The 27,264-nt window shown below is 44.6% G+C and overlaps 1 protein-coding gene across 14 annotated transcripts in view; it reads left to right on the forward strand.

Moving 5' to 3' along the window:
- dmd (dystrophin) overlaps positions 1 to 27,264 on the forward strand; it is a 1,591,310-nt gene that overhangs the window by 1,531,964 nt on the left and 32,082 nt on the right. For 11 of the 14 annotated variants that reach the window (XM_067992781.1, XM_067992782.1, XM_067992784.1 and 8 more), the window contains 6 exons: positions 351 to 389; positions 5,922 to 5,987; positions 9,559 to 9,624; positions 23,932 to 24,090; positions 25,930 to 26,173; positions 26,858 to 26,981. In XM_067992781.1, coding sequence (XP_067848882.1) covers positions 351 to 389; positions 5,922 to 5,987; positions 9,559 to 9,624; positions 23,932 to 24,090; positions 25,930 to 26,173; positions 26,858 to 26,981 — 698 coding nt within the window. The remainder of the gene's footprint in view (positions 1 to 350; positions 390 to 5,921; positions 5,988 to 9,558; positions 9,625 to 23,931; positions 24,091 to 25,929; positions 26,174 to 26,857; positions 26,982 to 27,264) is intronic. The other 3 variants (XM_067992785.1, XM_067992789.1, XM_067992796.1) reach the window with 1 other exon arrangement.

Below are 27,264 nucleotides of genomic sequence, written 5' to 3' on the forward strand. Positions count from 1 at the left end.
GCTGGTGCCCATAGAACTGAACCCCAGCAAGAGTCATTGCTTTTATGTATGGCGAGGAGGAAATTGTGTAGGGGAGGGCAATATGGACACTTAGTTTTGCATGTATCTTTAATTTATGAATTTTACCAACTTCATTGAAAGATATATTTCTCAATAGCTTCTTTTTCACATGTAACTATTGCAGAGCAATTGCATGACAGCATGTACATACGTTACATCTTGTTTCTTTATATTGCTTCCATGATCATTCACATTGCTGTTTTTTGCTGCTTTTTCCCTCCTTATTTTGTGCTTGATGCATTTCTCCTGAGTTTCAGCTGCCTCTTCATCTCCATATTTTTGTCTTGCAGTCCTGTTACTCTGATCAACTTCTGGCCAGTAGATTATGAGTGAGTACTTCTGCTGATGTACACATCTGCATCTTGCTTTATTTATTTTTTTTTTTAAATAAGTATGATTGCAACAAGTGTTCTTTATGTTTCAACTCCCAAGGATGCCTTTTGCTTGACTTTGTTTGCTTAATGTATAAAAAGTTGTATTGCACATACTATTGAAATAATTTCTGTAACTTTTGAAAAGGCAAAGTGTGACTAATGAGAACATTATCTTATTTTTAATATAATGATGCTGTTATATAAAATGCTTAAAATAATTTCCTTCCTGAAGACTGGATTGTGCATTAGGTTAAACACTTTCTCCTCAAACTTTTGTTCAAATCCAGCTTGGAATGAGGGTGTAAGTCTCCTCTGGCTGTAAGGGCTCTACGTCAAATGACTTTGGGCAGCCTCAATCCAGTTCCTAGTGGGCATGGCCTCACAACTCAAAACTGTCCTTAATTCAGCACTAATTGGCACTAAATTGGCAATTTCAATCAGAGAGCCCACTGGATGATAAGAACATAAGAAACAGGAGCAGGAATAGGCCAATCGGCCCCTCGAGCCTGCTCCGCCATTCAATAAGATCATGGCTGATCTGTTCCTAACCTCAAATTTAAATTCATGTCCAATTTCTTGCCCGCTCCCCGTAATCCCTAATTCCCTTTACTTCTAGGAAACTGTCTATTTCTGTTTTAAATTTATTTAATGATGTAGCTTCCACAGCTTCCTGGGGCAGCAAATTCCACAGACCTACTGCCCTCTGAGTGAAGAAGTTTCTCCTCATCGCAGTTTTGAAAGAGCAGCCCCTTATTCTAAGATTATGCCCCCTCGTTCGAGTTATATGATGTGTGTGAAAAATGAAAAAAAATCACAAAGGTGCACTTTTCAGATTAGGACTGAGACACATTGGGGTAGAAATTTGTCTTGGCTGGTATTGCAAAATGGGCGGTATCATAGGGCCACGTGACATACGCCCCATTCAGTATTCAGATCCATTGGAGTCTATTGGAACGTAATATCAAGCGGGGCGTATAACGGGTGGCTGATGCAACTCTGCTCATTTTGCGCAACCAGCCAAGACTATTTTCCACTCCATTGTTTGTACAGAGTAGAGGGAGCTTTGCTTAGTGATTTACACTGACAGTCAGTGTCAGAAATAAGCAAGTCTTCCACTCCCCATCACTGACACCGCTCGCCTAAAAGAACACAAAGTTTCACATGAAAAGTGTCAGAAGAAAAATAATAATCTCCTTCCTAACCCTATTTTTAAAAAATGGTGGGAATTTCCTCAGGGTTTGTCCCACTTCACTACAGTAACTTTACTGGAAGTTCAGCAGAAACCCCCTTTAATGCGCGTAAATATGGTTTCTTCCGAAGTTATGGCGGCAGGTCGAGAGAAGCTCCAAGGAAATTCCCGGCGCTAGTTTGAGATTGTACAAACTTTATCTCCTGGTTAAAACATTGATGTGGAAGTGAACTATCAATAACCTATGCATATTTAAAGTGAAATACAGTGGAACGTCAATTATCCCCCAGTGGAGGGGATGGTTCCCCCTCCCCTTCACCAGGTGGAGCGTGGAAATGGATGGATAATTGAGAGTACCCAAATTTTGGTCTTATACATGTAGTACATGAATGAAGACAAGTATATTACATAACATGATAAATTGCAATGAGGTAGTGTCTCTTGAAAGGCTTTCTTCTGGTGGAGAATAGAGATGATGGATAAAAGGAGTGCAAATAATGGACCTTTCACTGTACCCTAAAATTGTTACTTATGTCCTCAAATTTCCTAAACCTTAACTTGAATATTCAGTGTTTTATTGCTCTGTCTGGATGGCAGCTCGTCCATAGTCACACTTACAGACATTCTCACACAATCAGCTCATCGGTTGCACAATTTAATAGATTTAGGAGGATTAAGTTGGTTTTGGTTCTCATCAACTGTTCTACCTAAACTTTATTTTGTACACTTAAAATGTTCAAAAACTATTTTGAATATATTTCCATTGCTTTGAGTTTGCAACCTCAGCCATGCCATTAGTGGGAAGCGCAGAATAGAGACCAGAGCCTGAATTTTCACGGGGGTTCTCCTGGGGAACCTCCAGAGGAATGGCATAAATGACTAAAAACGGCTGATTCTCCAGGGATTTTGCTGATCACCTTCTGAAATCGTGACAGGAGATTGGAAGAACCCCGTGGAAATTCTCCCCCGAATGCTTCCTGCCAATGGGGAAAAGAAAGATAAAGGGAGAGTCACTTCTTGTGTGCTTCCTTATGGCTAGTAACTGAGTTCTGGGAAGAGGCCACCTGTCTATCTTTGGTCAAGGATAGTTTGTTGATGTTGATCTGTGCAATCCTGCAGCTTTAACACAACCCAAATGAGCAGAACTGATCAATTGGTACTTCAAAGCTTTTTAAACTTCTTGACGTTTCAGTAAATGCAGTCATTTTAAATATGGATTGAACAAAATATTTACATTCACAGACATGTAGCTTAAATGTTTCAGCACCACTTACTGCAGCAGCAGTGTTGGAAATAAGCAGTGATTAACTTAGGACGTAATTGCTTTGGGTTGTATTACACCCCTGGACTAAAGGATAGGTAAATCCAGACATTTGACTTAATTATTGCCATCAAATTATGAAGGTCTGTATTTACCGTGCAGACTTCTCTCTTTGTTTCCCTGTTACTGTCTGGGCATCAACAAATTATTCCATTTGAAAGCAGGACCTTTTTTTAGAAAATAGGTCTTCATCATTTTCTTTCCTTTCCCTCTGTTGATTTCCCACATTATCCTTAACCAAAGATAGGCAGGTGGCCTCGTCTCAGAACTCAGTTACTAGCCATAAGGAAGCACACAAGAAGTGACTCTCCCTTTATTGTCCTTTTCCCTATTGGCAGGAAACATCCAGGGGAGAATTTCCACAGAGGTAGTTCTGGTGACGATAGGAACATAGGAAAGTACTGGTCCAGAAAACACTCTGCAGTCTGTCTGGCAGGTCCCAAAAACTAATACTCTGAAGTTGCACACTCCATCAACTATCTATCCGGTTCTCTCCCTCTCTGCCTGCCGGGCAGTCTGTTCATCGGCCTTTGCATAAAGTAGTTAAATCTAAACTGTTCATGCACGTTCTCTCTTCTAAGCTACAGCACGGGACCCCTGGATCTAGAGTTTGTGGCAATCTCAAATATTGGGATTCAATTTATTCATTCCCTTAAAGATCTTGAATGCTATCTCCCTGATCCTTCTCTCCTCCAGAGTAAACAATCCCAGTGCTCCCCAATGTCTCCTCATACCTCAGAAGTCTTAAGCTAGGTATCAGTTTGGTTGCCCTTCTCTGCACTGCCGTAGTTTCAATGTTTTAGTGAATGATCCAAGGCTGATTGAAACTGTCTTAGGTTTTATAGCAGCTCATAGAGCACATTTTAATTAAAGTGAACAAAATTAAAATACCAGCCATTTGTTGTGTGTGTGTGTAATATATAATTGTTAATATTGTGATCATGCCACCAACAGTCAGCCAATTTTTTTACATAATTTTAATTAAGTTACATGATTTTGGAAAAGAATAATTGAATTAATTTTCTTAACAGAGCAGCACCCCCTGCTGCCCTGCTTAGGCCTATGTTTTGAATTTGCGTAGATTGAGCAGTCTGTTCGTGCCCACCTGACAGCATTTTATGGGCAGCCCGTGGTAATAAACTCCCAGCTGTGCTATTTACTCAGGCTGATTTCGAGAGAGAGAGAGCTGGGAATAAACAGATTAGAAGTATATTAAAATGATTTTTTATAATTAACAAAACATTCTCCAGAGAGACAATAGTGTGGTATGCTTTAATTTTTTTAAATGTGAACTTCCCTTTAAATATATGTACGTATACCATCTTTTTATAACTCCAAGCTGCCTCTCTCAAACTTTTAATTCCAATCTCTGAAGTAGAACTGTTAAGGGATTTGGTAGTAAACAGTGAGGAGGATAGTAATAGACTTCAAGAGGATATAGACAGGCTGGTGGCATGGGCGGACACGTGGCAGATGAAATTTAATGCAGAAAAATGTGAAGTGATACATTTCAGTAGGAAGAACGAGGAGAGGCAATATGAACTAGAGGGCACAACTCTAAAAGGGGTACAGGAATAGAGAGATCTGGGGGTAGATGTGCACAAATTGTTGAAGGTGGCAGGGCAGGTTGAGAGAGCGGTTAAAAAAGCATACAGGATCCTGGGCTTTATAAATAGAGGCATAGAGTACAAAAGTATGGAAGTCATGATGAACCGTTATAAAACACTGGTTCAGCCACAACTGGAGTATTGTGTCCAGTTCTGGGCACTGCACTTCAGGAAAGATGTGAAGGTGGTAGAAAGGCTGCAGAAGAGATTTACTGGAATGATTCCAGGGATGAGGGGCTTTAGTTACGTGGATAGATTAGCAAAGCTGGTGGTGTTCTCCTTGGAACAGAGACGGTTGTAAGGAGATTTGATGGAGGTATTCAAAATCATGAAGGGTCTAGACAGAGTAGATAGAGAGAAACTGTTCCCATTGGTGGAAGGGTCAAGAACCAGAGGACATAGATTTAAGGTGACTGGCAAAAGAACTAAAGGTGACATGAGGAAAAACTTTTTTTTACACAGTGAGTGGTTAGGATCTGGAATGCACTGCCCGAGGAGGTGGTAGAGGCAGATTCAATAATGGCTTTCAAAAGGGAACTGGACAGGTACTTGAAAGGAAAAAATTTGCAGGGCTACGGGGATAGGGCGGGGGAGTGGGACTAGCTGGATTGCTGTTGCATAGAGCTGGCGGGGACTCGATGGGCCGAATGGCCTCCTTCCATGCTGTAACCTTTCTATGATTGTATGTTTAGACCTGTGAACTGTTGGAAATTGACTTTTTCCTTTGGCATCATCAGCCCTCCAGTTGAAATTCCTTGACATTTATCAGTCATTTATAGTAATAGAATTTTTTCTATTGCCTGTGTACTGTTGGCAATAGGTTTTCTTCAATCAAACAAGCTTGAATGTATCCAGTTTAGCACCATTTCAAGCATATGAAGGGAATCGAATTATGTTCTATTATTTTATGTGGTTTTCAGAAACCCCAGCAACAGAAATGCATATTAAAAACATTCATAGCAGAGCATGATATGTGGGGAAAATTACCTGTGGCAAAGTTTATATTTAATTTAAATAACCTAGGAATAGAGTGAATTATACGGCTTTTGAAATTCGCCGTAGCATACTTGCCCCAGATCTCGCCCATTTGGGCAATACAAAAGATATAAATAAATATGTCATTGTAACTGCCTGTCGCCGTTAAGTAGACCATACAGAGATGGGCATCACAATGGGATTGGTATCTGGTCATTGTTTGCTAGATTGTAACCACAGGAAGATTCATCTTTTGCTATAAGAAGTTCAGGTAATTGTATGGAAATGCTCTTGGTAAATTATCAGTGGGAGGTGATAAATCTGGCAGTATTTCACGTTAATGTTTTCTACATTGTTACACTTCTGTAAACAGCAGGTCTTTTTCTCAATTGCAGACCTGCTTCATCCCCTCAGTTGTCACATGATGATACTCATTCACGAATTGAACATTATGCTAGCAGGTAAGAGACAAAACTGTGTATCGTAGGTGGAGCTCAATTTAATCATAGTTAATTTCTACAGAGATAGTTCAGTGATATTTCTCAGCTCTCTCTGGGATGCTGTTGCATGTAGACCTTTTAGTCAAAATTAACAACTTTAATGGTCATTTCCAATTGGCTTACCAATCTAGATTGTTGTTACATGGAAAAGCATTTGTTTATTCTTTTCCAGCCTACAGCAGTATGTCCACATCCTAGATTAAAGATGTATGGAATATTCTTGCACTTCATTATTATAATCATTAGGCTGATGCTGTGTGAAAACTGACTTTGTAACTTACTTTTGTTCTGAGCTTGGCTGCTATTTTCATATTTAAGTGGTTTTTGTGGAATGTACTGCTCGGGTCATCATTGCAACATAAATGTAAAACAAAACGAGTTTCTCAGAAGATCTAGACTAATTCTGCAGTTAAGTAATGCCTCCTTCCAAGTTCACTACAAGTTCTGTGCCACTTATATACAGTACAGTGCAAAAAGGATGTTGTAGCTTATCCCAGCAACTGTTTCCAACCTCAGAAGGCATGCTGAAGGAGTTTGGTGTTTTGAGCATGCAATCTCAGACAGATAGTCCTCTGATGTCATGGTACCGGCCATTAATATTCTGAAGCACCTTGGAATGTTTTTACATTAAAGGTACGATATAAAGTGCTACTTGTTGTTGAATATAAGAACAGGAGTAGGCCATTCAGTCACTTGAGCCTGCTCCCCCATTCAGTTAGGTCATGGCTGATCTGCATCTCAAATCCATTTACCCACTTCAGCTCTTTAGCCCTTGATAACTTGAGTAAATTTATATTAAAAAATTGTAATGCCATTGAGAGGTAATCACCTCCATCCTGGCAGTGCCTTTTGTTAAATCCCTTCTGTTTAGTAGAGCACTGAAGGAAGTCTTGGAGACATACATGCAACTTGGAATTAGATATTTGCAAAGAGATTGATCTTAGAAACCAGACTCAGTGGATTCTTTTATTCTGGGTGTTGCTTATAAATGCACAGCTTGAAGCATTGACTGTAGAACTGGTTCAAACTGGTTTGTACTCAGGTACTGTAAACTATCAGCTTCTAGACAGTACATAACAATCCAGCAGCTAGTCTATGCATTTATAGGTATACCAATGTCATATAGTGCCATTGTAAAGTCACACATGGTTTGGTAATGTAATGACAAAAAACATGCTAATGAACCTGTTACTTGAAATGTGAGTCGTGGCTTTAAACAGCTGAATCTGGGCTGTGCAGTAGCACTAAGAGTAAGCATGCTAACACAGTCCAAGGATGGATGCTGGTCCCCATATTGAGTGGGGAGGCATGAAGTAGATGCTGCAGCATTTCTCCGAAGGGAGGAGAAAATGGGAAGGGGAAGGGGAGACACTGACGGGGTATTGGAAATGGATTGTTACCCAGGCCCACTCTTCGCTGTAGCCAAAAGGTCCATCAGATTAAGGAAAGGGATTAAAAAAAATGCAAAATAAAAGCCTTGAAAAGTGGAGAGACATACTCAAATACACCCCATAAAAAACTAACACTGAGCTCCAAAGCATCACAGACTCCAGACTTTCAGTCCTCCAGCAGGTTCTCATTACATGTGAAGAATTTATTTAAAACATTGGTTAATAAGAATCAAATTAATGCCTATAAGTCAAGGCGAGCTGAAGCCATAATCATAAGTTTAAATATAAGTAGCAACTGAAGAAAATCATGTCTCTGGTGAATGGCAATATTTTGAAAATATGTTTATTCTTCCTACCTTGATGTGACATGTCAGAAGCTGCATGATATTGCGAACAGATATCACTCCAAAAAGGATTTGGATAGAAACATGCACTGTCATGCATAGCCTATATTTTTCATCTGAATGCTATGTTGTCACCACATAAGGATACTTTAGACATTAGTCAGATTTTAGGAGTGGAAAGAGTGAGATGGATAAAATGTAGCCTGGATTCAGCTTTCTACTACTGTTGTAAGGAATGAGTACTGTGTGTGGGCTTCAACTATACCTGTTGCCAAAATGCTTCATTGGCAATAAAGTTAACTAATAATTATTATAAAAGAAGTTAATAGCTTTGGTTTACTGAAGTTGCTTTGTTTGGTCTGACTGTAAAAAAAAAAAAGTAGATACTGAAATTCCAGATCTGAACTGCTCTGAGCAGAAGGAGTGACAAGTGCAGGCTGTAGCATCTCCTGGTATGCTGGGGTGGGGCATGGAAAATCTGGTAATCATCTCTGCCTCCTGGCTGGATGGCCAGACAGCATTGGTAGATATCTGGGAGCAGGCAACCATCTGGCTTATTTGCAACAGGGGTACAAGTCTGGGTGAACTCAAGAAAAAGAATAACCTGCTAACCTTGAGAAAAAAAATCATACAGACAGAAGGAGGCCATTCGGCCCATCATGCTTGTGCTGGCTCTTTGAAAGAGCTATCCAATTAGTCCCACTCTCCTGCTGTTTCCCCATTGCCCTGCAAATTTTTCCTTTCCAAGTATATATCCAGTTATAGGGTGATGTCAGGAAGGACTTCTTTGCACAAAGGGTAGTGGAAATCTGGAAAACTCTTTCCCCCCCCCCCCCCCCCCCCACCCCAAGGCTGGAGGTCAGTTGAAAATTTCAAAACTGAGATTGTTAGATTTTTTTGTTAGGTAAGGGTATTAAAGGTTATGGAACTATGGCGGGTAAATGGAGTTAAGATACAGATCAGCCATGATCTAATTAAATGGTGGAACAGGCCGACTGAATGGCCTACTCCTGTACCAATGTTCCAATTCCCTTTGGAAACTATCAATAAAAAGATGAAGGATCCAAAAATCTGCCAGGCTTCCGTCAGTTTCCCATCATAACATCGGTGGGAATGACTGGTGAAAGCCGTTGAAAACGCAGAGATCTGGTTGGGCTGGGTCTCCACCATTTCTGGGGTTTCCTGGTCCACCTAATAAGGGGCAGAACCTTCGCCCACCCGATCCTTATAAAGCACGTCTCATTGGGAGGGTGAAGCCAGGGGTAGAGATTCATTAATCAGGAGTTCCCATTTCCTCTGCTCACTTGATACCCAGTGTAGTACTGGCGGTCGATATGCCGATTGAGATGAGGCGTACTGACCTCCAGATCGGCAGAAATTGACCTCACTTGAGGAGGCCTTTGGGTGGGGAGGGGGGTGGGTGGTCAAGGCCCGGGAAGCAGACTGGACTCCCGAAGAAAAGTCCCATTTTGAAAAAAAATCTTTATTCAGCCTCCTTAAATAGGTGACCGAGGGGTATTAGCTGGGATCTTGGGTAGGGGCCTGGGCAATCCCCTACTAATGGCAGGCGGGTGCCAGGTTTTCCAGCTGCATGGGGAAGGCTGGCACTTGTAGTGTCTTGGGTGCCTGCCTGCTTGCACTGATCCTCGCAAACTCTGGTGAGGCCATTGCTTGAGGATACTGACATAATTGCATCCCAAGGACTTTTAGCCCTAAATATTTAAAAAGTGACAAGTTATCTTTGCTATACTGTTTGAATTCGTCACAACCTTACAATTGCTGATTTTTGTATTGCAGGCTAGCAGAGATGGAAAACAGAAATGGATCTTATTTGAATGACAGTATCTCACCCAATGAAAGCATGTATGTATTAGAGTGAAGTTCAGTACCATTTTTGAGGGGGAGGGAAATCATGTGAGTTGAACAATTTTTTTTAAAAACACATGTAAGTAATATAACCAGAGTACATCACTTAGTTCCACATGGATTTTCATCTCTAGATTTAAAGATTTTTTAAAAATTCGCTCATGGGATGTGGGCGTCGCTGGCAAGGCCAGCATTTATTGCCCATCCCTAATTGCCCTTGAGAAGGTGGTGGTGAGCCGCCTTCTTGAACCGCTGCAGTCAGAGTGGTGAAGGTTCTCCCACAGTGCTGTTAGGAAGGGAGTTCCAGGATTTTGACCCAGCGACGATGAAGGAACGGCGATATATTTCCAAGTTGGGATGGTGTGTGACTTGGAGGGGAACGTGCAGGTGGTGTTGTTCCCATGTGCCTGCTGCTCTTGTCCTTCTAGGTTTGGGAGGTGCTGTTGAAGAAGCCGTGGCGAGTTGCTGCAGTGAATCCTGTGGATGGTACACATTGCAGCCACAGTGCGCCGGTGGTGAAGGGAGTGAATGTTTAGGGTGGTGATGGGGTGCCAATCAAGCGGGCTGCTTTGTCCTGGATGATGTCGAGCTTGTTGAGTGTTGTTGGAGCTGCACTCATCCAGGCAAGTGGAGAGTATTCCATCACACTCCTGACTTGTAGATGGTAGAAAGGCTTTGGGGAGTCGGGAGGTGAGTTACTCGCCGCAGAATACCCAGCCTCTGGCCTGCCCTTGTGGCCAAAGTATTTATGTGGCTGGTCCAGTTAAGTTTCTGGTCAATGGTGACCCCAGGATGTTGATGGTGGGGGATTCGGCGATGGTAATGCCGTTGAATGTCAAGGGGAGGTGGTTAGACTTTCTCTTGTTGGAGATGGTCATTGCCTGGCACTTTTCTGGCGCGAATGTTACTTGCTACTTATGAGTCCAAGCCTGGATGTTGTCCAGGTCTTGCTGCATGCGGGCACGGACAGCTTCATTATCTGAGGGGTTGCGAATGGAACTGAACAGTGTGCAATCATCAGCAAACATCCCCATTTCTGACCTTATGATGGAGGGAAGGTCATTGATGAAGCAGCTGAAGATGGTTGGGCCTAGGACACTGCCTTGAGGAACTCCTGCAGCAATGTCCTGGGGCTGAGATGATTGGCCTCCAACAACCATGACCATCTTCCTTTGTGCTAGGTATGCCTCCAGCCACTGGAGAGTTTTCCCCCTGATTCCCATTGACTTCAATTTTACTAGGGCCCTGCACAGGCTTCACTTCATAAAGGAGACTGTCACTCAGTTATACTACATGCTACAAGAGACCTAAAGTCCACCTCCACCATAGGCACCACATTGCCAATGGATGTTATGGTCGCAACCACCCTTAAACTTTATGCTGCTAGACCATTCTAAATTGCTGCTAGGGACATAGATAATATTAACCAATCAGGTCTGCACAGATACCTTAAGCAAGTCTTAGACATATTGTTTGCTAGAGCAAGCAGTGTGATCCTCACAGTGGACAATCAATGGTAGCATGACAGGACAGTATAATTATAAAGAGTGGCAAGATTCCCAAAGGCCCAGCAAGTCATAGATTGCACCCACGGGGCCATTCGCGCTCCCTTGCTCAATGCCTTCCCTACAACTATTCTCTCAATATAAAGCTTGTTAACGGGCAGCAAGTGAATGCTTGCTTTCCTGGTAATTGCAGAGATGCTTTCATTTTAATGTAGTTCACCACTTTAATGTAATAGAATCATAGAAGTTTACAACATGGAAACAGGCCCTTCGGCCCAACATGTCCATGTCGCCCAGTTTATACCACTAAGCTAGTCCCAGTTGCCTGCACTTGGCCCATATCCCTCTATACCCATCTTACCCATGTAACTGTCCAAATGCTTTTTAAAAGACAAAATTGTACCCGTCTCTACTACTGCCTCTGGCAGCTCGTTCCAGACACTCACCACCCTTTGAGTGAAAAAATTGCCCCTCTGGACCCTTTTGTATCTCTCCCCTCTCACCTTAAATCTATGCCCCCTCGTTATAGACTCCCCTACCTTTGGGAAAAGATTTTGACGATCTACCTTATCTATGCCCCTCATTATTTTATAGACTTCTATAAGATCACCCCTAAACCTCCTACTCTCCAGGGAAAAAAGTCTCAGTCTATCCAACCTCTCCCAGTAAGTCAAACCATCAAGTCCCGGTAGCATCCTAGTAAATCTTTTCTGCACTCTTTCTAGCTTAATAATATCCTTTCTGTAATAGGGTGACCAGAACTGTACACAGTATTCCAAGTGTGGCCTTACTAATGTCTTGTACAACTTCAACAAGACATCCCAACTCCTGTATTCAATGTTCTGACCAATGAAACCAAGCATGCCGAATGCCGCCTTCACCAGCCTATCCACCTGTGACTCCACTTTCAAGGAGCTATGAACCTGTACTCCTAGATCTCTTTGTTCTATAACTCTCCCCAACGCCCTACCATTAAGGGAGTAGGTCCTGGCCCGATTTGATCTACCAAAATGCATCACCTCACATTTATCTAAATTAAACTCCATCTGCCATTCATCGGCCCACTGGCCCAATTTATCAAGATCCCGTTGCAATCCTAGATAACCTTCTTCACTGTCCACAATGCCACCAATCTTGGTGTCATCTGCAAACTTACTAACCATGCCTCCTAAATTCTCATCCAAATCATTAATATAAATAACAAATAACAGCGGACCCAGCATCGATCCCTGAGGCACACCGCTGGTCACAGGCCTCCAGTTTGAAAAACAACCCTCTACAACCACCCTCTGTCTTCTGCCGTCAATCCAATTTTGTATCCAATTGGCTACCTCACCTTGGATCCCGTGAGATCTAACCTTATGTAACAACCTACCATGCGGTACCTTGTCAAAGGCTTTGCTAAAGTCCATGTCAACCATGTCTACTGCACAGCCCTCCTCTATCTTCTTGGTTACCCCTTCAAAAAACTCAATCAAATTTGTGAGACATGATTTTCCTCACTCAAAACCATGCTGACTGTTCCTAATCAGTCCCTGCCTCTCCAAATGCCTGCAGATCCTGTCTCTCAGAATACCCTCTAACAACTTACCCACTACAGATGTCAGGCTCACCGGTCTGTAGTTCCCAGGCTTTTCCCTGCCACCCTTCTTAAACAAAGGCACAACATTTGCTACCCTCCAATCTTCAGGCACCTCACCTGTAGCTGTCGATGATTCAAATATCTCTGCTAGGGGACCCTCAATTTCCTCCCTAACCTCCCATAACGTCCTGGGATACATTTCATCAGGTCCCGGAGATTTATCTACCTTGATGCGCGTTAAGACTTCCAGCACCTCCCTCTCTGTAATATGTACACTCCTCAAGACATCACTATTTATTTCCCCAAGTTCCCTAACATCCATGCCTTTCTCAACCGTAAATACCGATACGAAATATTCATTTCGGATCTCACCCATCCCTTGTGGTTCCGCACATAGATGACCTTGTTGATCCTTAAGAGGCCCTACTCTCTCCCTAGTTACTCTTTTGCCCTTTATGTATTTGTAGAAGCTCTTTGGATTCACCTTTGCCTTATCTGCCAAAGCAATCTCATGTCCCCTTTTTGCCCTCCTGATTTCTCTCTTAACTCTACTCCGGCAATCTCTATACTCTTCAAGGGATCCACTTGATATCATATGCCTCCTTCTTCTTTCTGACTAGGGCCTCAATCTCCCGAGTCATCCAAGGTTCCCTACTTCTACCAGCCTTGCCCTTCACTTTATAAGGAATGTGCTTACCCTGAACCCTGGTTAACACACTTTTGAAGGCCTCCCACTTACCAGACGTCCCTTTGCCTGCCAACAGACTCTCCCAATCAACTTCTGAAAGTTCCTGTCTAATACCATCAAAATTGGCCTTTCCCCAATTTAGAATTTTAACTTTTGGGCCAGACCTATCATTCTCCATAGCTATCTTAAAACTAATGGAATTATGATCACTGGTCCCAAAGTGATCCCTCACTAACATTTCTGTCACCTGTCCTTCCTTATTTCCCAAGAGGAGGTCAAGTTTTGCCCCCTCTCTAGTCGGGCCATCCACATACTGAATGAGAAATTCCTCCTAAATACACAACAAATTTCTCTCCATCCAAGCCCCTAATGCTATGGCTGTCCCAGTCAATGTTGGGAAAGTTAAAGTCCCCTACTATTACCACCCTATTTTTCTTGCAGCTGTCTGTAATCTCCTTACATATTTGCTCCTCAATTTCCCGTTGACTATTTGGGGGTCTGTAGTACAATCCTATCAAAGTGATCTCTCCCTTCTTATTTTTCAGTTCTACCCACATAGACTCCGTGGGCGAACCCTCGGATATATCCTCTCTCACTACTGCCGTGATGTTCTCCCTAATCAAAAACGCAACTCCCCCTCCTCTCTTGCCTCCTGCTCTATCCTTCCTATAGCATCTGTACCCTGGAACATTGAGCTGCCAGTCCTGCCCCTCCCTTAGCCATGTTTCAGTAATGGCTATAACATCCCAGTCCCATGTACCCATCCATGCCCTGAGTTCATCTACCTTGCCCATCAGACTTCTTGCATTGAAATAAATGCAGTTTAATCTAGACTTCCCTTGGTCTTTGCCCTGCTTTCTCAGACCATCTGTCCGGTCATGTTTTGTACACTCTCCCTTACTGCCTTTTGTTTCTGTCACCACTTTACTTCCCACTGACTTCCTGCATCGGTTCCCATCCCCCTGCCACTTTAGTTTAAACCCTCCCCAACAGCACTAGCAAACACTCCCCCTCGGACATTGGTTCCAGTCCTGCCCAGATGCAGACCGTCCAATTTGTACTGGTCCCACCTCCCCCAGAACCGGTTCCAATGTCCCAGGAATTTGAATCCCTCCCTCTTGCACCATCTCTCAAGCCACGTATTCATCCTAGCTATCCTGTCATTCCTACTCTGACTAGCCAGTGGCACTGGTAGCAATCCTGAGATTACTACCTTTGAGGTCCTACTTTTTAGTTTAACTCCTAACTCCCTAAATTCAGCTTGTAGGACCTCATCCTGTTTTTTACATATATCGTTGGTACCTATATGCACCACGACAACTGGCTGTTCACCCTCCCGCTCCAGAATGTCCTGCAGCCGCTCCGAGACATCCCTGACCCTTGCACCAGGGAGGCAACATACCATCCTGGAGTCTCGGTTGCGTCCGCAGAAACGCCTGTCTATTCCCCTTACAATCGAGTCCCCTATCACTATAGCTCTGCCACTCTTTTTCCTGCCCTCCTGTGCAGCAGAGCCAGCCACGGTGCCATGAACCTGGCCGCTGCCACCTTCCCCTGGTGAGCCATCACCCCCAACAGTATCCAAAACAGTATACCTGTTTGAGAGGGAGATGGCCACAGGGGACCCCTGCACTACCTGCCTGCACCTCTTACTCTGCCTGGTGGTCACCCATTCACTTCCTGCCTGTACTCCCTTTACCTGCGGTGTGACCAACTCGCTAAACGTGCTATCCACGAGTTTCTCTTCATCGCGGATGCTCCACAGTGAGTCCACCCGCAGCTCCAGCTCCGAGATACGATCGGCCAGTAGCTGCAGATGGACACACTTCCTGCACACATGGTCGGCAGGGACACTGGTTGTGTCCATGACTTCCCACATCTTGCAGGAGGGGCATATCACGGGTGCGAGGTCTGCTGCCATGACTTGCCTTAGCTTAGTTAGCCCTTTTAAATTATGTTGAAATTAGAAAATGTTAACTATAGTAGGGACCTAGGTTCACTACCTGCTATAAAAGCTGCTTAGTTTCCCAGCTCTTAGTTTAAACCAATGCCCTAATTTAGAGGGGAAAAAAACAGTAATACTCATCAACCAATCACTTACCTGCTGTCCTGTGACGTCACTCCTTGGTTTTCTGTTGTTTTTGATCCGTTCAGGTCCGCCGCCGCTCTGGTCTCGGGCCTCGGGCCGCCGCTCTTTTATCCCCGCTCTCGGTCTCTCTCCTCTGCTCCCGTTCAGGTCCGCCGCCGCTCTGGTCTCTGGCCTCGGGCCGCCGCTCTTTATATCCCCGCTCTCGGTCTCTCTCCTCTGCTCCCGTTCAGGTCCGCCGCCGCTCTGGTCTCGGGCCTCGGGCCGTCGCTCTTTTATCCCCGCTCTCGGTCTCTCTCCTCTGCTCCCGTTCAGGTCCGCCGCCGCTCAGGTCTCGGGCCTCGGGCCTCGGGCCGCCGCTCTTTTATCCCCGCTCTCGGTCTCTCTCCTCTGCTCCCGCTCAGGTCCGCCGCCGCTCTGGTCTCAGTCCTCGGGCCGCCGCTCTTTTATCCCCGCTCTCGGTCTCTCTCCTCTGCTCCCGTTCAGAGCTCTGGTCATCCACTTTTTGACCCAGAAAGGCAAGTCTCCGGGTAGCTTTTGGAAGATCAAGGCATGAAGTGCCTTGGGATGTTTTACAATGTTAAAGTTGCTAAATAAATGCAAGTTGTTGTTTATATGACACCTGTGCAGTTTCGCAAGACATGAGCTGAGCACCAGTGTAATGAAGTCAATTCATGCATTGTAGTATAGTCCTGCTGGGTTTCAAGAATTGTGGTTATATGCTACCTGCAGTACAACTTTACCTTACAAAGTGGCCACCTCATGGGGGCCCTGGAGGAAGAAGACACGGGTAACGATGAGATCAGCAAGAGGAGTAGCAGCAGCTTGAAAGGCTGTGGAGGACAACCCATTGCAAACTGGCATTTATACCATTCTCAAACAGGAGATCTTCTCTTGACTACCATATCTGGCTAGGAATGTAAAAGTTGTGTTTACATCTTCCCTCTACTATTTTCCCTCCAACAGACCCTTCTCTGTATGCGAGAACTCACAAAGTTCTCATCCATATCAGCACATGAAAGCAACTTCCACACCTTTCCAAGAACAACATCTGCTCATACAATAACTGTAGTGCAACCGTGTTGTGCATGAGCCAAGTAATTCTTATCACAGTGCTTCCCCTTATTTCCAATGTATGAAGGATGTATTCTTAAAGCTAGCCTTTTGCTTCGTCTACTGGCTCCCTCAGTGACTGAGTGTGTCATGGCTGGCTGCTGTGGTGCAACAGAAGCCTTCTAGGATTAAACTGACCTTCATCTCATGGTACTAAGCCCAGCTGGAGATGCCACCTTTTGTGTTGCTGCATGGGCAACCTGGCTCTGGTTCCTTTCTGCCCCACGTGCAGGCATCTGAAGGGGCTGGTGAGAGAGCGCACATGCTGCTTTCCTGACAGGCAGCAGGATCATCTATGCCCATTCCTTCCATACCACGAGTACTGGCCATTAGTTCAGCTTTGCCGCTAATCTGCAAGAAAGAAGACCTAAAGATGCCAATGAGGAGAGTGAAACCTTTCCTCCTCGTTGTCTATAACTAACTGCCACGCCTGTCAAAGCCAGAAGGGACAGCCCTCTCCAATTTGGCACACCAGGCTTTTATAGCACCAGTCTGAGCAAGCATGGCAGAAGCACAAATCCCCCTTAGAACATGGGGCCTCCAATCCAGATATCCCTGGAGCTGCCCCACACTCAGCGGTGCACTACGGTGTTGTGAAATCATATTCCATTGTTTCACATTTGCTGCTAATGGACTCCTCCACCTGAGCTGCCATTGGCAGCACACAGATATAGCTCCCAACATCTGCACCAATGCTTGATGTCCTGAAAGCACTGTTCTTTTACAAGCGGGGCACACAGCATCTAGATCCCTAGGTTTGCCAACTAAGAGATGATGCATCCAGACCCTCCAGCCAGCAACATCTTTCTCCTCATGTGCCACCAGGAGCTGCTCTTGATCACTCATGCTCTGTGTGTGACCCAGTGCACTCCTGTCCTGCTCGCTCTTGAACTCCCCTGGGTGGATATCTCTAAGCTGGTGCTTGAGAGGAATAGAGTGAGTGGCAGTGTGTGCTGTTCAATGCTGGCAAGGCCAGATACAGTGGTACATGTCTCCTCTTCTGGCGTATGTATGAGAAAAAAAGCACTTGCACCTCAAGATGTCCCAAAGCACTTCACAGCCAATGAAGTATTTTAGAATTATAGTAAGGAGGGAAATGCAGCAGCCAGTTTGTGCACAGCCATGTCCCACAAACAGCAAGTGACTTTGGAAAAGGGATAAATATTGGCCAGGACGTCAGGAGAACTCCCCTACTCTTCTTTGAATGGTGCCATGGGATCCTTTACGTCCACGTGAGAGGACAGATAAGGCCTCAGTTTAACTTCTCATCCGAAATGTTCTTTCATCTTTCGTAAAGCCAGGAGTAGGGCTGTTCACTGAGGATTCCACAGTGTTCTGCTCCATTCACAACTTCTCCAATAATGGAGCATCCAGTGTGGCCTCCAGCAGGATCTGGACAACATGCAGGTTTGAGCTGACAAGTGGCAGGTAACATTCATGGCACATAAGTGCCAGATAATGACCATCTTGCACAAGAGAAAACTGTCATCTACCTTTGACTTTCAGTGACACCATCATCACTGAGTTCCCTCAACATCAACATCTTAGGGGTCACCACTGACCAAAAGCTTAGCTAGACCAGCCAAATCAACACCATGGCTACAAGAGCATGACCGAGGCTGGATACTCTGCAATGGGTGGCTAACCTCCTGACCTCTCAAAGCTTCTCCACTAACTAGAAGTACTGGATGGATGCAGCCACCGAAACAACACTCAAGAAACTCAACACCATCCAGGACTGAGAAGTTTGCTTGATTGGCACCTCTGTCACTGCACTTAATATCCTTCCCGTCCATCACTGGTGAAGTCTCTACATGATGCACTGCAGCAACTCACGAAGCTTGCATCAACAGCACCTCCTAGCCCCACAACCTCTACCACTCAGAAGGACAGGAGCAGCAGATCATGTGAACACCAACAACTCCACGTTGACCCTCTAAGTGACACACCATCCTGACTCGGACATATACCGCCGTTCCTTGACTGTGGGTCAAACTACAGGAATTCCCTATCTAACGCCATCATGGGAGCATGATTCAGCTCAAGGATTGCAGCTGTTAAGGTGGTGGTGGGTCTTCTCTTTCTCAAGGCAGTAGAGATGGCAATAAAAGGGCAGTCTTACCAGCATGACCCAATCCATGAAAGGAAATGAAGAAAACTTTTTTTTATTCGTTCATGGGATGTGGGCGTCACTGGCAAGGCCAGCATTTATTGCCCATCCATAATTGCCCTTGAGAAGGTGGTGATGAGCCGCCTTCTTGAACTGCTGCAGTCCGTGTGGTGAAGGTTCTCCCACAGTGCCGTTAGGTAGGGAGTTCCAGGATTTTGACCCAGTGACGATGAAGGAACGGCGATATATTTCCAAGTCGGGATGGTGTGTGACTTGGAGGGGAACGTGCAGGTGGTGTTGTTCCCATGTGCCTGCTGCCCTTGTCCTTCTAGGTGGTAAAGGTTGCAGGTTTGGGAGGCACTGTTGAAGAAGCCTTGGCGAGTTAGACAGATGAACATTTTATACTTACGTTTGTGCTGTACAATACATGGACCTGGAAATGAGAGAGTGCAGCTTGAAATACTTGCCTTTATCCTCCCTACTTCCTCCCACGTTAAAGCAGGCTGTTTTATACACAAAAGAAAGTCTGGATAAAGCATTAATTTAGGGTGAAGATTACAGGTTGCATCTCTGAAGTTGAAAATAATAGGTGTTAGTTGACACAAAGATCAATTATAAGGAATTGCTGAGACTCACTAATTGAGTCTCCTGACAACCAGAATTTAAGCAATAAAGATTTTCACAATCCAGGGTTAAATGTCATTTATTTTTAGCCACATACAATCTGTAATTAATTAATGAGGATCATAGCACAAGCAAGTCTCTTTAACTCATTGCTCAGTTGTGAGGCCCTTCACAAGATTCAGCTATTATTGTATAATTTTTGCCTGTCTCATCCTGTTTGTGATTCTTCCTCTGTTTTTTCACCTCCTCCCCAAAGGTGTGACCCCTTGCTAGGGTCCTTGGAGTTCCACAGGTGCTGGCCTCCCTCTGGTGCTTGCCCACGTGACCATTCTTCATGTGTGAGCCTAGACAATGAATGTTGGCAGGCCAACTGTAGGACGATAACAACTGAGCCTGGCATTGTCCTGCCTTTTAATATCCACATGTCTGACCTTACAGCAGTGCTTGCAGAGCAGCAGTCGCAAGGAGAAACCCCTGCTGATTTTACGCTTTCCTAACCTGGGGACACCGTTGCTCCAACTCAGCATAAACTGGAGACTGAACCTTTCTTGTCTGTATGACTTAACTGTTCATTGTTTAAACTGTGTGAGTCACTAGGAGAGCCTTCTTGTGGTATTCTTATTCTGGGACTGTTGTGTAGACTTTGTCAGTAGTGTTGTAAATTTGGTTTGAAAATAACACTCCAATTTGACTTCTCTGCCAAGAGCTGCAAAATGGGTAGACCAGAATCTAATGCATTTTATCATAAATCTAATTACTGTACCAGCCCAACTGAAGTAGACTTGTGTTGGTAAGCAGTTTGAATTGTTGTACAACCAAGTGAAATGAAGCATATGCACTGGGCACTTTGGTATCCTCTGAAACTTGGAGTGCCACTGCACACATGCAGGAGGAGCCTGTGTAAAACACGTGGCATACCACACCAACGCCAATTCTCGGACCTGCAGTTTCTTCAAGTGCAGCTTCCCGCTGAGAGTGCAGGAGCGGCGAATCTGTTCTGTTATTTGATGTGCCTCATTTCTTGTGGGAGAGGCCCGTGTTCGTGAGGGGGGGAGAGGCTCGTGATTGGGGTGGGGCCTGTGATCGGGCTGGGGTGAGAGGCCCGCAATCGGTGTGGGGGCAGGGGCCCGAGATCAGGAGTTGGGGGAGAGGCCCACGGTCTGGAGGGGGAAAAGGCCCGCGATCAGACGGGGCCCGCGATCAGGAGTTTGGGGGGGTGGGGGGGGGGGGAGGGGAGAGAGGAGAGAGACAATCAGGTGGAGGGGGGGAGGAGAGAGAACATTGGGAGGAGGGGTGGTGGGGGGTTGGGAGGAGGAGAGAGACAATCGGGAGGAGTGGTGGAGAGGGGGGGTGGTTGGGTGGGGTGGGAGTGGGAGAGGCCTGCGATTGGGACAGGGGAGAGGCCCACAATCGGAAGGGGGGAGGGGGGGAAGAGGCTGACTATCGGGAGGGCTGTGGGTTGGTCAACAATCGGGAGGGCTGGTGGAGGTCGGGGCTAGGGGGCAGAGGCTGGCGATCAGGGCTGGGGGAGGCCGAAGGAATCCTTGAGGGGCCTGGGGGGAGCGTTCCCACTTCCGCCTCACTTTCACTGCTGAGTTTCCCGACCCTTGGGAAATCCGTGTAGCAGCAATAAATTTCAAATCGGGCTCTCAATTGCACAGTTGGGGCCCAAGTTAAATATGTTAATTAAGTGTCCCACCTCTCCATGGCGGGACACTCTGACGTCCCACTATCAGCTGCTGTAATAAAGACGGCAGGGGCATGCGTGGCAGGTTGGGTCGCATTCCGTGCATTTCATTTTTTAACCCCCTCACGACCCTCTCCCAAATGTCATTATGTGGAGATGCCGGTGATGGACTGGGGTTGACAATTGTAAACAATTTTACAACACCAAGTTATAGTCCAGCAATTTTATTTTAAATTCAAAAAGCTTGTGAATTTAAAATAAAATTGCTGGACTATAACTTGGTGTTGTAAAATTGTTTCCAAATGTCATTGGGTGGGGTTTATATCGAGGCCAATGTGTCATTCCCTAATCAAGAGAATGGGCAGGCAACTCACCCACAGCTGGTTGCTGATATCTCTCTAGATTCATTCACTGGGAAGTGCATAAGAAGTCCAGAGGGACTCCACATCTGAATTCAAAGTTTGCTTCACAGTGAAGTCAGATCTGCACACCTGCATACTCAGACCAGCCTTTGACTGCTGATGTGATATTTAATGATTGAGAAGATTGATAGTCAGTGTTTTCCTTCATCAAAATGTGAGTGATCGTACAGTTGGCCATTCAGAGTTTGTTTCTAACTTCAAATATGTCTCTTTGTGTCCCAGCTTTTAATTTCTCATTTGCATTGAGTTAGCTGACCTTGGCTGAGCCAGAAGTCAGCATGCAAAAGCGCCTTGGGACATTTTACTGCATTAAAGGTGCTATATAAATGCAATGTTGCTGCAATTAGCCTGAATACCCCTGAGCTAGAAATGGGAAAATCAGCCAGGGGGTTATCACTTATGAATGCTATCCAGTGGCCCCTATGGATGTTGGGTGAAAGCAGGTTTGGACTTGACTGCAGTGCCCTCTGTGCTTTGGGTGAGATATTGTACGGCTGTTGGTTCTGTGGAATTGTACGCCAGTGAGTCTTCATGAGAGGACACGAAAAAATTGTGGGAAGAAAATGGTTGGAATTTGGGTTGGCATTTGGAGCAGGAGCCAGGCAATTTAGCGCACTGCTGGCTTAGAAGGCTTACATTCTGTTGCTGCTTGTCTCAGTACCACTGTTTAATCGCTGGACTTACCAAGTAAAACAGGAGAGTTGAAAGCTGTGAAAAGGGATACTGGGCCCTCTCTCTGGTGCAATCTTGTGACTAATCTTGATGCCGAAACACCCTTATGTGATAGCAGAGGCAGGTTTTATTAGTAACTAGTTTAAATGTAGATGACAAGATTAGCTATACACGCAGTGTTATGACTAAGATTTCAGTAAAACGGAATGACGGCCGTGCAGAATTTCCATGTTATGTCCCCTTGAACTGTAGAAAAACACCAGCCATAGTATTCTGATATCATTCTGAGATTGTGTCTGGAGAGAGCAATTTTAGCTGTCTATCATGTGATGACTGGTGTCTGACGGGTGGGCGCCAGCGGTGGGAGCAATGATGAATTCAGTGTGGCACACGAAGTGTACTGGCTTAAATGGGAGTCTTTCAGTAGCATAATAATATCAGTATGCTAAATTAACCCAGTGATAACAGACGTCTCATGTTTCCAATGATGGTGTAACAATTGATGTTGACTTAGTATATGGTAATTCAATATACAAGATGGGAAATTCATACAATGGGTTGAAATCAATAGGATGAAAGTTGGGGGGTGGGGGGTGATCCACTCCGTCAGATTACTGCCTAGGCAGTGAAGCTGTGGTTTTAACACAAAGAAATAAGCCATTTCATCAAGTTGCTGACATTTGTTACTACCTGCAGTACATTTCTGCAGTGCATACAATGACGTTTCCCAGGCCAGTGTGAAAATCATTAAGATGACCATTTATAATTTATTCAGCTGTAACTGTAAAGTTAAAGATTGTTATACAATATTGTAGCAATCTGCCCACCCTTTTTATTTTAATATGTACATGACCAGTGTTGCTGCTCTCTCCCTATTTTGGTCTTCTTTGCACAGCATATAAAGGTGAGTAAAAAGTCAGATTTCCTTGTAGGTTTCTCAAATCATGCTTTAATATAATTAATATATTAAATTTAACAAATTTAGCAATATCATTTTTGATGGAATGGCTTATCATAGAGATGTGGAGGTAAACTTTTACTTTTCCGCTGGGTGGAAAACAAGTCCTGGCAGATCAGCCGCCTGTTTTGCATTTCATTTCCATCAAAGTAAATGTAAATGAAAATTGGGCGGTGTGTAAAGCGTCCATTCTGATACCACCCGTTTTCTGCCCGGCGGCAAGTGAAAATTCACCCCATGATGTGCTCAGTAATGTGAAAATTGTGTCAGATATTCAGTGTATGAAAGGGTTAAATGCATGATTTTTTTTTTTGAAATTCTTAGACATTGTCCTAAGAGTGGTTGAATGCAGGTTTTATGGCTGTGATCCCCCACAAAGTGAGTGACTAATCCTGGCCATACCATTGTGAGGAGGCAGCAATTTGAGTCCAGGAGCAGGTCCACAGGGAGAGAGAGGAGTAGGAGAATTTAACAACATGTATTCTCAAACACTGCCTGACAGAGTGGATTAGATAGAGGCTTGAGGGGACTAGTCTGACCCACAGTCCTTTTAGCCAGGGATGGTGCATACCACACATCAGAAAGAGAAGGAGGAAAGTGGGGGATGGGGAAGGGAGGAATGAACAATCAAAGAGATTGTAATTTTGTTACCATGGTTATATATAAATTGTAAAACATTTTTCTTTTTATTCCAATCTTTGAATAAAGTTTAACAAATATAGATCCTAGCCTCTTATCTGTGCGACGCACACGTTTTTCAAATGCCTCCCATGGGAACGAGTAGGTTCGGGGAGTGCTTCCGAACACAGGTGTTGGAAGAAAACACGCTGACGTATTTTGTTTGCTATGTGTTGCAGAGACGATGAACATTTGCTGATCCAGCACTACTGCCAGAGTCTGAACCAGGAGTCACCGTTGAGTCAGCCTCGGAGCCCTGCTCAAATCCTCATCTCATTGGAGAGTGAAGAGAGAGGAGAGTTGGAAAGAATTCTAGCTGACCTGGAGGATGAAAACAGGTGAGAATGCGGCAGAACAAGTACAGCAGATTCAGTCTCGACTAAAATACTCTTGACATCTCATTAGTATTGCTTCCACCCCTAAAGTTCATCCAATTGCTACATCCCATTTTGAAAGACCACTCAATAGCTGGCAATTTTGGAGCTTTATTCCATCTACTGCCTTGCCATAGTTAGTAATACTAAGCTCCCAAATCATGATCAGATTCTCCCTCTAGATCCTCAATAGTTTTTCCTGTATCTTTTCTGAGGCAAGTGTGGAAACAGATTGCTGTCATGGTATTTCTCTGAAATAGTATTTGCTAAAATATATAGATCTGGGTTTTCTCCAGGAATCTGCCTGTTATCAGGTGGTCCCTGCACGTTATCACTGTGGAAAATGGGATAGAAAAGCCCACCGCTGAATTCCTGCCCCTAAATCAACCCTCCAGTGTTATCCTTCCCCCACTAGCAGGGATTGCCTGCCCTGCTGCATTTAAATGACAGTGAGGAGATGGGACTTGAGACGATGGTTAATTTCCTTCTCCTATCTCAGTATCACTGACTCCAAATAAGACAGGCCGCAATGAGGAGGTAGGGTACATTTGCAGTGAGAAGCAGGAGACCGGCATGGAGGAAAGGAGAGGATCAGGATTTGGTCACCTCTCCCTTTTCTATCCACTCCCCTCCCCCCCCCCCCCCCCCCCCTCTAACTGTTAATATTGATCCAATAAGGGCTCCTTGAGAGTCATAAAAATTTGACCTTAGCAGCCGGGTTAGGAGGACTCTGACCCCCTTTTAAAAAAAAAATGCTCCTTCCATTTCCAGTGCAGCACCACATTCCTCCACCCCCCAGACCCCGGCAGTGGCTGGCTCCCTCTGTGGAGCAGAGATACTGCAGGTGGCCTGTCCTGCTTATATAATTGACCCCAACCCAGGAAAATAGACGGGGGTTGGGATGGCAGATGGAAATCCTCCTCCCAGCCCCCTTCCAGCAGCAAGAGGAAAATTCAAATTGGAATCTCTTTGTTGTAAAAAAAATCATTTTTTACAGCAAAGAATTGCTCAATTTGACAACTTGTTAGTCTTACACATACAAGAAAATGTTAATATCCTTGGTCAGTATCCTGACCTTCTCTCCAAAACATGAAAAATGTTTACTGACTGATTGTGAATGTACTTTGTGGAGGGTGTGCAAAAACACACAGTGGGTGAAATTCAACTTTGGGGGCACAAAGTCAATGGAAAATAAAATCGGCCGGGGTGTATAATGGGCAGCTGATCCGCTACCATGACTGCCCGTTTTGCATCCCTGCTGAAGTTGAATTTTACCCCCCGCCCAGAGTCTCAACCTTCACTAATATCGATGTGATCAACATTTCCTTTGAACTCTGTGATTATTAAGTTCAGACCTATGGACATGATTGGTGAAGCATGCTGAAATGTAATGGGATACAGAAAGAACCAATTACTGCAAGTATTATCATTGGAATTTTTCTTCTAACATTAACACTTGTGAATACTGATAGATGTGAATTCACCCTCAACACATTTAAAACTATTAGCATACTTTCAAATTTCATTTCAGAACCCTAAATCTGATAATCATAATTGAAATGTTGATACTGTTATCAGATGAGGTTGTCGTCCAAATAGTTTTAGTGAAACCCAATGAGAAGCCTCATGACTACAATGTTCTGTCATTTCAAATGACGAATAACTTATTAGGATATTATCAGTTTAGCACATAGAGCTTAATGTGGATGAACACCACACCAACTTCTTCTATAAATTCCCCCCCCCCCACCCCCCGACCCCAACAATACAGATCCTTTAGTTTCTACTCTTTTTTGTTTTCAGAAACCTTCAGTCTGAGTATGAGAGGCTGAAGCAACAGCATGATCACAAAGGCCTGTCTCCCTTGCCATCCCCTCCTGAGATGATGCCCATTTCACCACAAAGTCCCAGGGATGCCGAGCTAATCGCTGAAGCCAAACTGCTTCGTCAGCACAAAGGTCGCCTTGAGGCCAGGATGCAGATCCTGGAAGATCACAACAAACAGTTGGAATCCCAGCTGCACCGGCTGAGGCAGCTGCTGGAGCAGGTAAGGGGAGGAATGCCTGGGCTTGCAGAACCTGTCAGGTGTAATAAACGAGTGACCAACCTAGCTTTCCTAGGGCTCATTGCTTCTTTTGGAGTCTTTTAATTTTCTTCCTCTAATTCCCAGTAGCACAAGAACACACCCAACTAAGAGGGCAAGCAGGGAACTTGAACTAAGGGCTGTGACAATACTACTCTTAGTTTGAGGTGACTCCTCTTCAGCTTTCTCTCCTGGTGGAAGATTGTTTTGCCTCTACTTACAACCTCTTCTGATAACTTGATGTGGAAACTCAGGATCATGAAGACTTGTTCTACAGCCCCATGGTCCAGGGCTTTGGAGCACCGACACTTTGTACCACTGCATTTTGACGAGTGGTGAGGCTTTAATTTTAAAAATGATCAGACTTCCGAAACTATTCTGAAACAAAGCTGCAGTATTACTAAACACTGTGTAGGAAGCAGCAGGATATTATTTACTCCTCTCTGCTGCTGACACCTTCCAGTGGAAATACCAATCTGGTCTTACTATCCCAAGTGAGCCTGGACTATGATCACTTGACCAGTTTCAGGCTACGGTTGAATACTGTCAGATTGGTACTAAAGTGCTCTCACACCATGGTTTATCTGCAAGACATAAACTGAATGCAGAGTGACGAGTTGTAACCTCCTTCCTCATTGCTGTTTGCAGCCACAGACGGAGGTCAGGGTAAATGGAACTACAGTCTCCTCCCCTTCTACTTCCTCGCAACGATCAGACAGCAGCCAGCCAGTGCTACTCCATGGAGTCGGCAGTCAGACTTCAGGAATAATGGGTAAGAAATAGTTGTTACAACATTGATGACTTAGTCGGTGACACAGTGAGAAATGCTCCACTAACAGCACTGTGACCACAAGAAGGGGATCCTGTTAACTGACAGGTAAAATATTGTACATACATTTTACTATCCTGTACTTTTGAAGGAATGTTAAATTTTGTGAATGCCAGTTGTGAAGCAGGAGAAATGACTGAGGAAGAAAAAGTACTCCAGTGATATGGACCATTGTAGCTCTAGCATTGCCTCTTTGAGTTCTTGTTCAGAAGGCCTGAGTTCTGCC

Source organism: Heptranchias perlo, chromosome 11 (assembly GCF_035084215.1).
Source record: "Heptranchias perlo isolate sHepPer1 chromosome 11, sHepPer1.hap1, whole genome shotgun sequence".
Taxonomy (NCBI): Eukaryota; Metazoa; Chordata; class Chondrichthyes; order Hexanchiformes; family Hexanchidae; genus Heptranchias; species Heptranchias perlo.